Source organism: Cynocephalus volans, chromosome 6 (genome assembly GCF_027409185.1).
Source record: "Cynocephalus volans isolate mCynVol1 chromosome 6, mCynVol1.pri, whole genome shotgun sequence".
NCBI classification, from domain to species: Eukaryota; Metazoa; Chordata; class Mammalia; order Dermoptera; family Cynocephalidae; genus Cynocephalus; species Cynocephalus volans.
Window position 1 is genome coordinate 17,437,732 of NC_084465.1, and position 15,022 is coordinate 17,452,753.

The 15,022-nt window shown below is 44.8% G+C and overlaps 1 protein-coding gene across 4 annotated transcripts in view; it reads left to right on the top strand.

Annotated features, from left to right (window-relative positions):
• HIPK2 (homeodomain interacting protein kinase 2) overlaps nucleotides 1–15,022 on the top strand; it is a 188,589-nt gene that overhangs the window by 114,338 nt on the left and 59,229 nt on the right. For all 4 annotated transcript variants that reach the window (XM_063099934.1, XM_063099935.1, XM_063099936.1 and 1 more), the window contains exons 3-6: nucleotides 10,478–10,601; nucleotides 10,918–11,037; nucleotides 12,818–12,904; nucleotides 14,734–14,918. In XM_063099934.1, the coding sequence (XP_062956004.1) occupies nucleotides 10,478–10,601; nucleotides 10,918–11,037; nucleotides 12,818–12,904; nucleotides 14,734–14,918 (516 nt within the window). The remainder of the gene's footprint in view (nucleotides 1–10,477; nucleotides 10,602–10,917; nucleotides 11,038–12,817; nucleotides 12,905–14,733; nucleotides 14,919–15,022) is intronic.

Here is a 15,022-nt window from a genome sequence, read left to right on the forward strand (position 1 = left end):
CAAAGCCCCTTTGAGGAGAGGAGAGGAGTAAATGGGAGAAAATAGGAGAGGGGCTTTTGTGATGCTGACAGTGTTGTTTTTTCACCTGGCTGGTAGTGACAGTGGTCTTTGCTCTCTGATAAGTCACTGAGCTATACGTTTTTGTTGTTCACTTCTTTGTATGTGTGTTATCTTTTACAAAAAAGTAAGGCCAAAAAATGTTAAGGCTGGCTGGTTAGCTCAGTTGGTTAGAGCATGGTGCTGATAACACTAAGGTCCACGGTTCGATGCCTGTTACCATCCAGCTGCCAAAAAAAAAAAAAAATTAAAAAGAACCTGGAGCAGTGTATGTGTAAAAAGAATCACTATATGTGGATACATGTAGTAACTTGTGGTTCCGTTCTGGCAGGTGCTTCTACAGACATTTACTGAGCACATGCTTTGGCAAAAGGCACCAGCATAAAACCCGGCCTGGTAAAACTGTAGTTCTCTGGGGTGTTGGGAGGCCAGATTGGGCTTTCTCTAGCAACCCTTGACTTCACGGTGAAGGTATCAGAGACCAGATTGGGAGATAATGGGTCACCTGGGCGGGGGATGGGCAAAGCAGACACAGCACATGTTAGAAGGGTAAGGACTATAGGAATTACAGGGCAGTATTAGTACCTTTGAAATGACCCATTGTAGGGTCCACGCTGGTTCTTCCTAGGAATGTTTCTCATTAAGATTTATCATTCATAGTTTCCTTTTTTTCCTCTCTTTCCTTCCCTTCCCTCTTTTCTTATGTCACCAAACCGAGTCAGTACCTATCATTTAGGTGGAGCCACGTTGCTGGCTATGCTCTCTTCACTTCAGTTTCCATACACAAGCACATAACAACAGATTTAGAGGCTGGCATCACAATATGCTCTGGACATCTGAGAGCTGGTTTCCAGTTTACACCAATATCATTAAAAGCCTTTGGAGATTATGTTCAGTTTAAGTTCTAGATCCAGACTTTTCTTCTGTATATAAGCAAGAAAGTTAGATTTTAGTGCCACAGTTAGCAAAGTTGGAGCAGCACTGGGAACCAAAGGTCAACATGAAAAATGTGTGTATATGTGTGTATGTGCATTTAGTGCACACCAGGAAAAGCTTATTCAGAGCCAAGATAATCAGTGCCAATACAAATCAAAAAAACTGCCACTCCGATTCGAACTTTATACTGAAAATGACCAGCTGAATCAAGAAAGCCAGCTTCCTTTGGGAGACTGTCCACCCATGGCATGAAAATGATGTCAACAGCTAGATCAAACTGTGATTATGTCAATCTCCCATATGGATATGATGATTCATTCTAATGTCCTGAGCATTTCTATTGGTGATAGCTGAAGATATTCAGTTACAACAGAATCACCAGTGAGAGTCTTGAAATGATCCTCGTCAGCACACAGTTTTATGGATACCAGCAGCGCCCTAGGAAGAACTTCTAGAACATCTCCGCAACGAATCTGCTGCATAAAGCTGTAACCACCAAAGGCATGAGGGGGTGTCCCTCCTAGCTCTCCTTTTGGAATCAAAGCCTTGTTGCTTTGCAGCAGCTCTCCACCACCCTTTAGCTTATTATAGGGCAAAAATACTCAGCTGCAGAGTGTGTCTACAGATCGTAGGGTCCACAGTGTTTGGTTTGGCCATTCCAAGGATGGCTCAGTGCAAGCTAACACAGTGAGTAGGCTCCTGGTCAACCTCACCCTCCCTGTGTTTTGCTCCTAGAGCTCCATCCCTGGTTCTCTTTTTCCTTCTGCTCATCTACCTAGCCCCCTAATCAAAGACAAAACTATTTCTCACATATCTCCTGTTTGCAAGGAAGCTGTGTCTTTTTCAAAATCAAATCCCGGGTTGACTTGAGATTAGATAGGCCTCTACTGCTATCTAAATCTCCACTTGGACCTTTGTAGATTCACCCCAGACGTGGTGTGACTTCTTCTTGTATGTATGGATGCTGCTCCTTGTTTTCCTGGCAGGCTTACCTATGGTCAGGGGGCATATTCTTTCTCCGTTTGGCTGCCCTGAAGTGCTCTCCAGCCCTTACCCTTCAGGCTGTCTTCTGTGCAGATCTCCCAAGCTTCTGACTCCAGTTTCTCTAAAACAGCCTTCTCCTCCCTGCTCCTCAGATTTCTGCTGCTTTTTCTCAGGTCCAGCTTTGATATAATCCCTTGCCTCCCACTCCAGGTCACCAGCTCAAACAGTGTCTCAGAGCTCATGACAGCATTGCCAAGTCTCCTTATTTTTGCAGTGGAAACATAAGATTTAACAATCCATCTGAAATACAATTTTACATTTTGATTGCTTCTGCCCCAGACATCCTGAGGTTACTTTCAATCTACATATATTTGTGGGAATGGGCTTTTTCACTGCAGTTCAATTGGAGTATACCTTATAATATTAGTGATTATAAAATAGCATGGACTAATAGAGTGTCTTGCTTCCAAGGAGTTCAAACTGCTTTATAATTCTGCCGACCATAATTTATCTCCATAAGCTGCCGTCGAGACAAGAGAAAAAGCAAGATTAATAATCACATTTTATAGATGGTGAAATAAAAACTCAGAGAAATTGAGTAACATTTTTCCAGAAATGCCCAGCTCTCCCAGTGCTCTCTGATTAGTGCTGCAGATTTACCGCCCAAGTTGGGAGTGGCTGTGAACCTTGCCCTTGTTTTATTAGTGTACTGCGTAAATGAGCGAGACAATGACTCTGGACTAATACTTGGCTAATGAGGTTGGGGTGAGCAAGGAATTGTGCCCTGAGTCCTGCATTCCAGACCCCTGTGGCCCCTGATGCTGTGAGCAGACATGGTAATGGTGGTCAGCTCTGCCCACCCGGGTCTTCAGACCCACCAGAGCGCCCTCTCAAACCTATTCCCTGACGTCGAGACCAAGTACTGTTAGGAAAAGGACTCCAAGCAGCCTGAGGACAGGAACTGTCTTCAGTCATCACTGCACAGTGCACTGCCTGTAGCAGGCAGTAATGTGGGACCAAACAAAAGGGAATACAAAGTTTGGGTAGCATTTCCCTGTGCAAGGGAGAAGCAAGAGGGTGTGGATAGGGAGTTTTACTTTCAAAGCTAGGTGGTAGGTACTTGGTTGTTGGTTATGTTAATCTTTGTACCTTTTTTGTATAAATAAACAAAAATGCTTAATGTGAATGCTTTAACATATATTTAAACAGTTTTCTTAACATTGCAACACATAAGAAGGAAAGTGGGCTTTAAAAGTGAAAAAAAGGGATGTTCTGTCTGTTTTATTGCTGTCACAGGGACTGAAGTTTATTATAGATAACTGAGTAATGCTTGCTGATTGCCTGCTCTATGCCAGGCCCTGTGCAAGGCCCTATGATGCTCTGTTCAATTTAATCCTCATACCAGCACCAGGAAGTAGCCTGATAGTGCTGGGATTCGACCCAGAGCACTGGGCTCCCAACTGCAGGTCGTCCCACTTAACTTCTGTAGTCTCCACCCTCTGTTGGAGGTCACGCCCCTGCAGGGCCACGTGATCTGGATGTGCTCTAGGAATAGCCTATCAGTTATGTGCACTGTCATTTCATGGGGCTAAATATCAAATCTTCAATAATTGATGTGTTGAAAATTATAGTTGTTTTTTCCTCTTTCTATAGAAAAATAGAGTTTTCAGTGTCTTGTTATGGGAATGTTGGAAAGGAACGATCACTGTCTTTCTTAGGTGCAAATTTTGTCTGACACTTCATGTATGTTTAAAGGATCTTTGTCCCAAAATAGTAATGAGGAGATTCTTTAAGATGGTTCCATGGGTGGGGCTCTGGCAGGAAAGGTGAGGAGCAGCAGATGACAATGAGGCATTCACAGAACCTGGGAGATCCTCATTCACAGAATTCAGGAGCCAGCAGTCCCACCTGCTCTGGAACTGAACTAAGCACAGAAACAGCCCCCATGGAAGAAACTGGAACATGATGACCAACCCAAAACACCATGTAAACTCTGAAACAAAGGCCAAGTAGTTTGCCTCCTGTTGGCAATGTTGGCAGCTTCAAGGAAGACTGGCAACTGCTGGAGGTGTGTGGGTGGTGCACATTAATTCCTTACGTGAATGTGTACTGAGCACCTACTGTGCCCCAAGCATCTCACTAGGGGCTGGAGATACAGCAGTGACATGGGGTTGGGGGCATGCACTCACCCCGCCCATGCCTGGAGGCCACCCCCCACCTGGCCACTTATCTAGACATGGCTCAGACTTCTCCTGGGAAGCCCACCCTGCTTTGCCTCTCCCCCCAAACCCCAGTTTGTCCCTCCTTGTGTACTGTGTGCACACTTCATATGTTGTATGTTGGCTGGCAGCACGTTGTTGCCTCCAACTAGACAGTGAACTCCTGGAGAAGCCATAGGGTCTGCTTTATTGATCTTCAGCATCCAGCAGAGTGCCTGGCACATAGTAAACACATAGTAAATGGTGGTTGAATATCCAAATGAGGGCAGCTCAAACAAAATCTGCCTTAGACTGACCATTGGTAAGAATCAGTTTCACTGAAGAGTACACACACCTTAGCAAACACCAAACATGCTTCAGGTGAGCTGAACAAAAAGAAACAGATTTAAGACTTGACTTTTGAACCTCCAGGAGCTCAGAACCTGGGAGACTAGAAAAACAGGGGGACAGGTATCTGCAAGATCACAGCAGAATGGTCTTTTATCCCCCAGGGATTAGTGGGGGCCAGATAGAGAAGTACCTTCCTTACGTGAAGCTGCATGGCCTGGGGATTCAGCAGCTATTTAGGGAGCAGCTACTATGTGCCAGATGAGGGTCAAACAGAAGTGAGACAGAGACAGAGATGCAAACATGTATTTATGTGTCAAAAATGACAGTTATTTATTCTCTTTCTATATAAAAATAGAATTTTCGGGGTCTTGCTTTAGGAATGTTGGAAAGGAATGATCCCTCTCCTTCTTAGGGGCCAATTTTGTCTGACACTTCATGTATGTTTGAAGTATTTTTGATGTCCCAAAATAGTAATGAGGACATTCTTTAAGACGGTTCTGTGAGGCCAGTAGGTGCTCAATCAATATTTACTGGACCAATCCAGTCTAAGTGTGTCACTCATGTTTCTATCTCCATCACCTGGTATAGCCAGCACAGAGAAAGTGGACAGCATATGTTTGAGCAAGGAAGAATGGAAGGAAGGAGGGGAAGGAGGGCAGGCTGTGCCAGAAACAAGTCTCATGAAAGAAAAGGACGTGTTCTTAGGGGGTGGGGAGGGGTTCGGGGTGAATGGGAAAGGTTGGAACCAGAGGCAAGAGAGCATGGATGGATGTAGCAGAGGCCTAGATGGATGAACACTTGATTCGGCTTGTAGCTGGGAGCTGAGTGGGGTGATGACTGTAAGACAGAGCTAAGGGACAGACTCTAGAGGCTGTAATGACCATGGCCACAAATGAGAAGTTCAGACTAAATCTCTGAGGTCCCAAGTCTTGACCCTGCATGACTCTGGTGCCATCTCCAACCCCCCTCAAACTCCTCTTTTTTGTGTGGTAATTCTTTTGTGAGCCACAAACAAGTAGGTGTCCCTCAACTTCCCCACTGTCTGCCCCACACAGGTGTCCTGCACAGGTGAGTGTGGGCCGGCATGCTCATGCCCCCCTCTGGGCCTCTGCTCCTGCTCTTCCTTAGGCTAAATCCTGCCCCTCATGCCCAAGACTTGATTCACCTTCATGAAGATTTACCCCTTCTACTCTCCTTTGTCTGTGCTGCCTTAGAACTTTCAGTCTGACTCACATATTTTAGCACTTGCTTATATTTAATGAGGGTTTATTCAAATACTTATTGAGTGGATACTAAATGCCAGGCACTGTGCTGCCCTGGGATACTTGGTAGGGGGAGACAGACAGTGAACAGGTTATCAGGAAACTGCAGTAAAGTGACATCTGTGGCACTATGAATGGAGACTAACTAGTGTCAAGGGAGAACTATCTATGGCAGTGACAATTAAGCAGAGATGTGAAGGATGAGAAGGAGGTGGCTGATTGAGAGCCAGCAGGGAGAGCATTTGAGGCAGAAGCCACAAAATCCCACAAACACTCTTGGTTCAGAAGAGCTTAGGGTGTTCTAGAAATTGAAAGGAAACAGATGGGAGTGGGGCTTACTAGAAGAGTGTTTTGAAATGATGGTGGAGAGGTGGACAGGATCCCAATCGTGGAGGTCCCGTGGGCCATGGGAGGGATTCTGATTTCATTCTCAGTGCAGTGGGGCACCTCTGAAGGCTTAAAGTAAGGGGAGATGTGATCTGTTCACTGTGGCTGCTCTGGAAGAAGGAAAGATGAAGTAGAAAGGCTGTATAGGAACCTCCAGGTGAGATAGGGGTGGCCAGGGCCAGAGCAGTGGCAGTGCAGATGGAAAACCAGGGACAGATTTGAGATAGACTCTGGAGCTGGCCATACTGATGGATTGGGTGGTGAGGATGAAGGGAGAAAGAGAGGAATCAAAGATCATTCCCAAATTTCTAGCTAAGCAGCTGGGTGGTGTTAATTCCATTTAGTCAATCAAATGAGGAGGATGGAGGAAGGAATGTGTTTAGAGAAGAGTCCGTTTTGAGACATGCCAGAGGAGATAGCAGGCTGTCGATCGTAAACCTGGAGCTGAGAGAATTCCAAGATGGAGACAGAATCTGGAAATACAAATAGAACTTAAACCTGTGGGAGTGGGTAAGGTTACTGCATCAGTTTCCTAGGACTGCTGTAACAAGTACCTCAAAATGCATGGCTTAAAACAACCAATATCTATTCTCTCATAGTTCTGGAGGCTTCAAGTCCAAAATCAAGGTGTTAAAAGGGACACTCTCCCTCTGGAGTCTCCAGGGGAGGTTCCTTCTTTGCCTTTTCCAGCTTTTGGTGGCTCCAGGTGTTCCTTGGTTTGTGGCAGCATAATCCCAACTTCTGCTTCCATCTTCCCATGGCCATCTTGCCACTGTGTCTGTGTCCAAATTTCCCTCTTCCTACAAGGACATTAGTCATATTGGATTAGGGCCCACCCACTCCTATATAACCTCATCTTAACTAATTACATCTGCAACAACCTCATTCCCAAATAAAGTCACTTTCTGAGGTGACAGGGATTAGGACTTCAACATATCTTTTGGAGGGACACAATTTACCCCATAACAATTACCTAGGACAAGGATGGAAAGAGAGAAGAGAAGGGGACTTAGGACTTTGCCAACATGCAGCAGTTGGATAGAGGATGAACCACCAAAGGAAATGGACAAGCCACAAGCAGAGCAGCAGGACAGATACGGGGAGAGAGATGGGGACAAATATATGAGAGCATTTGTTCTTATGGTCACAGCAAGAATCTGTTTCAGAACAGGAGGGAGTGGTCAATTGTGTGAAAGAAATGTAGCTCTCGGATCAGAGCTGAGAAGTTGACCTATGGCTGTGACATGGTGGAGATGACTGCTGATCCTGATGCGTGCACGCTTCAGCGGAGCAGAGGGTCCACATCCGATTAGAGGAGGCTGGGAAGGTAACGGAAGGTAAAGAGGTAGAAACTGCAGGACGAGATCACCCTTCAGAGAGGTTGGGCTTGGAAGGGGAGCAGAAAAATAGGGCAACAGCTGCGGGAGATGAAGGGATTAAGGAAAGGTTTGTGTTGTGGTTTGGGGCTGTTTTCTTTTTTTGGCCTTGTTTTGTTCTTGTGTTCTGCTTTGTTTTCTAAAACGGGAGCTGCTAGAGCATGTTGTGTGCTTGTGTTTGCTGTATTTCGTGTCTGTGTGTTTACACTGTTCGTATTTTATGCTCAGCACTAGTTGTCATGTGTGCTTTAGCGTTGCGCTCCCAGCATTGGAAGCCCGTCATGGACAGGGCTGTGCTTCTGTTTCTTTTGTGTCCCAACCATCCAGCCAGATGCAAGAGCATTTGTCCTTTATGGTCACAGCAAGAAATATATTCTGCTGCACGTATCATGGTACCATGAGTGGCTGCCACTTCATTTTCTTGGTGGGCTATGAGCAATTTTCACAGGCCATGTTCATGTCACGTCAGTGGTCAAAATCTGTGTCTGGTGTTTTTTGCCAGAGAACATCACTAAGGTGCCTTTGTGTGACAGTATCAGTTGTTGGACTCTGCCTTGCACAGCACCAGGGAACAGAAGCTGGAAAAGAGGGTTTCCACAGGTTAGAAACAGCCTGCTTGGGGGCCAGGCATGAGAACCAGCCAATTAACTAGATAGGAAGCGCAGGCCTACAGTCAAGTCCAGAGAAGTCCCCACGGAACCAGATCCGACTCCAAACATCCAAATATCAGGGCTGCAAGAGGGCAGGGGCCTAGCGGAGGTGCAAGTGACAGGAATGGGGAAGGGAGGTGAGAATGTGTTTGAGATGTGAGCCTGCAGCCGGTGGCAGCCCAGGGCACGTGTGAGAGGACAGAGGTGGGCACACCTGCCCCTAAAGCAAGAGGGCAGACAGAGCAGCAGGTTTTGACGCCATCATTTTCTTTGTAGTGTTCTGATCAGATATTCGAACCTTCTTTTCTAAGGGATGTGGCTTTTTAAATAAACTGAAAGGATCTCTAAAGGCACTGCTAGAAGCAGTCTGTCAATAATTTCCTCAGTGACATGCTGTGAATAGTGAATCTGGAAGCCGTGGGCTGTGGGCAATAGGGGACACAGGTGACCTAGGAGGGGTGTGGCTCGAGGCCGCATGAAACAGGAGGGCTATGTGCCAGAACCACCACAGGCACCCCCAGGCCATCAATACCAGAGGGCAAACGTGGCCTCCAAGGCTCACACAAACCCTCAGCAGCTGGGATTGGAGAAGACGAAGACCAAGGGGAGGGGAAGTGCCAGACAGAGCACCAGCAGCTGAAGGTGCCCAGCAATGAGGGGACAGGGATGACGGAAGTCCTGTTAAATAGCACCAAGGCAACTCCCTCCACCCACGACAGGAACTCCCTCTCACTGCCCAGACCCACACCTGTGGGCTCTCCAGGAGCACCTCATGGCAGTGCTGAGTCTCCACCTCTGAGCAAGTGAATAAACTTTGTAACATTTCTGGGGTTTTTTTTTTTTTTTTAGTTACTATTATACAGAGGAAAAAATAAGCAATGAAAACAAATTTAAAGGGGGAAGATGGAGAATACGTTTTAGGTGGTAAAAAATTCAGCTGGAAGAGCCAAGACCAGTGGAGGTGTTTCTGATCTCAGCCCACAGTGCTAGGTGGGTGAAAGTTAACCTGGAGAGAGGAAAGAACCCCAGCTCCCTGCACTCCCGCTACAGATTGCTGGAAGGGCAGGGGGAAGCCTCTTCTGGCACCACTTATTGGAGTGGGAAATATACAGAGAAAACAAAAGTTGGGCTAATGCACTTCATTATCACCAGAGTACCTTGAGCCACATTAAAAAAAAACAAAACTATGTTCATTATCTCCAAGTTTGAACCTGGTTTTCTTTAAAACATACCCCTACCTAATCATGACAAATTCTTAGAAAAGAAGATATACTCTGTGGTCTCTTTGGCTTTGATTACCAACTACATATGCAATTTTCTCTTTGAGTTTAGGTTACTTCCTTCAGCATCTCCAGCATGTAACCTTGTGTATCATTATTTTTTTTTTTATTATTTATTTTTTTTAAAAAAAGATGACCAGTAAGGGGATCTTAACCCTTGACTTGGTGTGGTCAGCACCACGCTCACCCAAGTGAGCGAACCGGCCATCCGTATATGGGATCCGAACCCGGGGCCTTGGTGTTATTAGCACCGCACTCTCCCGAGTGAGCCACGGGCCGGCCCAAACCTTGTGTATCATTATAAAGGGACATTAATTCCTCCAATCAGGAACCACTGCTCACAGAGTTTAGAATGGGATTCTGGTGGATACCCAGACTATGTATTCATGAACAGGGTTCCATAATTGTAACATTAGAGAACTTTTAAGGAGATTAACTTTTTAGAAGCTAATGAAAAAGCCAGTAATGTTTCCTTGGAAAAGTGTGATGCAGATTTCTAAGAAAGGAATCATTAGCATGAACGGGTATTGGATTTAATCCCATTATTTTGGGTGGGGGCAGCTTGTTTTATATATTCCTGAAAATAGAATACTTGTATTTCAGAATTCCTTTGTAAAAACTGGCACCCTCTAAAGATTGATGTCCTAGATTTTCAGCTACAAAAGATAACTTTAAAGTATCTCTAAAATGGTTATTAGCTCATTTGGTTGGAATGTAATAGTAATGAAGTCAATAGTCATGGTTCCCTATAGGTCTGTTCTAAAGCCACAGACCCACCCTTTATTTCAGCCAACCATCCTCACTGGGTCCTCCACTAATGGCGAGGACCAAGCCAAAGAATGGAGAATCATTGCAATGCAGTGCCTCTCCTGAGAACCACAGGCCCTTCACAGGGGAGTCAGTAATGGTACCCCAGGTTTGAAAGATAGAATTTATATAAAAATAGCTGCTTGCACTTCCAAATTGCTCATGGTTTCTTCCATTCTTCCTTTTCAGGGCCCCTGAGATCATCCTTGGTTTACCATTTTGTGAGGCAATTGATATGTGGTCCCTGGGCTGTGTCATTGCAGAGCTGTTCCTAGGTTGGCCATTATATCCAGGAGCTTCAGAGTACGATCAGGTGAGTCCAGATAACACCGGTATTCACAACAAGACCTCATTCTTCATCTGGAAAATATGATGGATTAGCATTTCACTTATAACATGACATATGGATGGGATTATGGGTTGTTAACATTATTTCCCAAACCTTGCTTCCCTTAACCTTGCTATTTTTTCTGTATTCCTTTCTTTTTCCTTTCCCTTTTTTTTTTTTTACTTCTTTCTTTCCCTATAGAAATGTCATTTTCATTTTTCTCAAAGCCACGAGAGCCATTAATATACCGCATGTATGGTGACAGGAAAAGCTCTGACCTCATTCTCATCTTTTCTTGCAGATTCGGTATATTTCACAAACACAGGGTTTGCCAGCTGAATATTTATTAAGCGCAGGGACAAAGACAACCAGGTTTTTCAACCGTGACACAGACTCGCCGTATCCTTTGTGGAGGCTGAAGGTAGGAAGAGCATCCCCTCTGTTCCTCCATTCCAGTTTCCCACCTCTCAGGGAGGAAGGGCATAGTCCCATTAATGGAGAGATTTTGACATCAGCAGGTTGATCCTGGGTCTCACTATGGGGACTGGGGGGTAGGGGGGACTTGTTTTTAATACATGGTATGGCAGAATTTGAATGTTCAAAAGTAAATCTTTCCCTTGGCCTACTGCCACCTGCAAAGCTGGAGTCTCAAGTTATGCTTGCTGAGCTCCCAGGACTTAATCTGATAAGTCTTGATGACTGTCTGATTTGTGCTAGGAAGAGAAATGAACCACACCCTGCCCTCAAGGAGCTCACAGTCCAGAGGGAGATGGGACCCTGTGCCTCAAGCTCTAGCTCACTGTAATAAGTACCTTGTTCTAATAGGAAAAGAGTGTGGGAGCCAAAAGGAGGGAGCATTTAACACTGCCTTGTGGCAGGGTCAGGAAGGACCATTTGAGCTGGGCCCTAAAGAATGAACAGGGTTTTGCCCAGCACAGAAGGGAGGGTTTCCCAGGCAAAGGCAATAGCCTAAGAAGCAATTCACGTATCATAAGGCCCCAGGGAAGTGTCTAATTCGTCCCACCGGCAGGTGGTGTAGTGCACTGCTGCACACCATAAACTCTTAGGTGGTTTTACTTTAACAGAAACATATTTTGCTTTCACTTTGATCTGTGCCTAGTAATTAAAATTAATGTATTTTCCTGGGAAGGAGAAAATAATAAAAGTCTTAGGCATGTTTTATATTCATTTTAGGTGATTCTTTTTTTGCAAGAGGGTGGGTGGGTTTTTTTTTTTTTTTTTTTTTTTTTTTTTTTTGATGGAAACTGCAGCCAAATTCTGATATGGTTTTAAAGGTAATGTATGGCCAATAGTCACAAAAGATTGAGAAAAAAGATTTGGGAGCTAAGCAAACCTCTTAGGCTATTGATAAGAGGCCTGGCATTTGGCAATTCTGAGTGTGAATGTCAAGGTCAGGTCCAGTAAAAAGCATCCTTAGGTTGAGGAGGATGAAGCCGGGCATGAGGCAGGGTTCACTTCTGTGTTTTACCTAAAAGCCTCAGGCCTACGTGTCCAGCTGTTCCCAAGATGTACACTGCTCCATGGGTGCCATCCTTAAGTGAGATTTTGAAGATTTTTACCTCTGATACATGGATGAGTCCAAAAACCCATAGCAATTGGAAAGAGCAGGTTCCCAAGACAGTGGGGGAAATGTATGTCTGTGCCCCAGCCCGAGGCAGATGGGCAGCACAGAACACAGACTCTGGGGTCAGTTGCCCCCTGTTGGCCATGTGACCTTGGCAAGTTCCTTAAACATTCTGTTCCTGTTTCTCCACCTGGAAAATGGGAATAATAATCGTATTACTTCACATGGCTGTGAAGAGTATTAAATGAGTAAAGGTGCTGTAACACTGTGCCTGGCACATAGCAAGAACTATGTGTATAATAAGGGTTTGTTAAATAAAAAAAATTTTTTAAACTTAAACTTAGGGAAGGCTGTAGGGTGATCAGGGATGCAGCATAATTTGCTCATGTTAGAATCCTCTGTACCTGACTCACAGCTGGCCCCCAACAGGTATTCATGGGAAGGAAGAGGGATGAGTTAGAGTAGATGAACAGAGAAAGGGATTAGTGTGCAGGTCACTTTAAGAAGAATCGAAGTCTCTTTGTCTGAAAGTTGCAAGAATCAGGAGCTCCAGGGTTTGAGTCTCAGTGACCAGGAGATAAGTATGTTATCAACTGGCTTTTGCTTCTCTTGACAGACACCAGATGATCATGAAGCAGAGACAGGGATTAAGTCAAAAGAAGCAAGAAAGTACATTTTCAACTGTTTAGATGATATGGCCCAGGTAAGCTCTGTGGGTGAATATGCAACATAAGCCCTTTAAAAACCAAGTGCAGCGAGACTTCTACAAGAGTAACATAGGAAAATTGACAGAAATCTACATTGCTCAACTGTGGTAGGTGGCCTTGACCTTAAATAATTATATGCCAGCCTTAGTAAGAATACCATTTGGCTTATGGAACATTTTCAAAACCTTACACCGACTCCTTAAAATTTCAGCTTATTGGTTCCCATTTGTAAAATATTACTAGCCAATCTTATTGATGCTTTTATGAGAAGAATTCGAGCCCATTGGTACATTTGAGTTTAATGCCCAAGATTCAGTGTATTCCTAGGGCTGCCGTAACAAGGTACAATGGACTGAATGGCTTAAGGAAATAGACATTTATTCTTAGTTCTGGAGGCCAGAAGTCTGAAATCAAGGTGGATCATGGATGCTTTTTCCCTCCAAAGGCCGAGGGAAAAAGCATCCATGCCTTACTCCCAGGTTCTGGGGGCTCCTGGCAGCCTCCGCATTCTCTGACTTGTTGCTGCATCTCTCTAATCTCTATCTCCTTCTCCACATGGCCTTCATCCCTGTGTCTCCTCTGTGTCTCTGTGTCCAAATCTACCTTGTCTTTCTCCTATAAAGACACTAGTCATTGGATTTAGGGCCCACCCTAACTCAGTGTGACCTCATCTTAACTTGATTATATCCGCAAGGACCATATTCCAGATGAGGTCACAGTGACAGCTACTAGGGATTAGGACTTGAACAGATCTTTTGGGGGGACATAATTCAATCTACTACACAGTTTCTCTCAGCTCACTGGCAAACACTACAGGCTCTCACCTTTGTGCCCCTGAGAAAATTCTAGAACTTCATCTATTTTTAGTGTGAAGACTAGTCTAAAATCAGAGCAACCCAAAGTGAGTTTTTCCTCAAAGAGAAATCTATTGAGCAATAAACACTTAGCACACCTCTTACTGTAGACGAGTGTAACCAAAAATCATGATTGTAAGTAAAGTATACTTGTCAGTTGATTAGTAGCTTAGATTGTCTGAGAAAACTGAAATTGGTTTCCAGAGCATGTCTTGGAAAATACAGAAAGCACCACCAAACAAGCCTTTTAAAAGGCTGTCCTAGTATAGACTTGCTCTTGGAAGAAAACTCCTGTGTTCAGGTATCCTATCTTGGCCAGAGGTGACCCCAGTGAACACAGGGACTAAAATAATTCCGGCTCTAACTTGGAGCCATAAGAAGGATGACAGACTGTAGATGAAGAGGGCACTGAGGCCTCCCCGTTCCCTCTAAAGTTAGAACAAAGAAACCTTTTTTGCATGTTATTTTCCACTGCTTCATTGCGATTCTTTTTTTTTTTTTTTAATTGTGGGAAAACACACATAGCATAAAATTTACCATCTTAGCCTTTCTTAAGTGTACAGCTCAGTAGTACTAAGTACATTCACATTGTTATGCAACCAGTCTCCAGAACTCTTTTCATCTTGTGGTTATTTTTAATGAGGTGTGATGACAGCTGCATTTCAACTTAACTGATTAAAGCAGGAGCAGTTTACGTCCTGTCATTTAGACAGATTTGTAGGTCCCAGCAGCAGCCTTCTCCCCTTCCGGGTGCGTGCCTCTCTCTGCCTTTCCTGCGGAGAGGAAAGCCACATCCTGTGGGCAGTGACAACATGTGGGCTTTCCATAGAGGCAGAGCACAGCCTCCTGGGAAGTGGAAAGTGGGAAGGGGGGCTTGAGATTAAGAGGAAGTGGCAGGGTGGAGAATGAGGGGAGTTTGGAGAGCGGAGTCACACTGGGGTCCTTGGTAACCTGTCCCTACTTATTTCCAGGTGAACATGACAACAGATTTGGAAGGGAGCGACATGTTGGTGGAAAAGGCAGACCGGCGGGAGTTCATTGACTTATTAAAGAAGATGCTGACCATAGATGCTGATAAGAGAATCACTCCGATTGAAACCCTGAACCACCCCTTTGTCACCATGACACACTTACTTGATTTTCCCCACAGTACACAGTAGGTGTCCTGCTGGATGCTTTATACAAGGGGTCAGCAAACTTTTTCTTTAAAGGCCCAGACAGTAAATACCTTAGGCTTTGTGGCCATATGGTCTCTGTTGC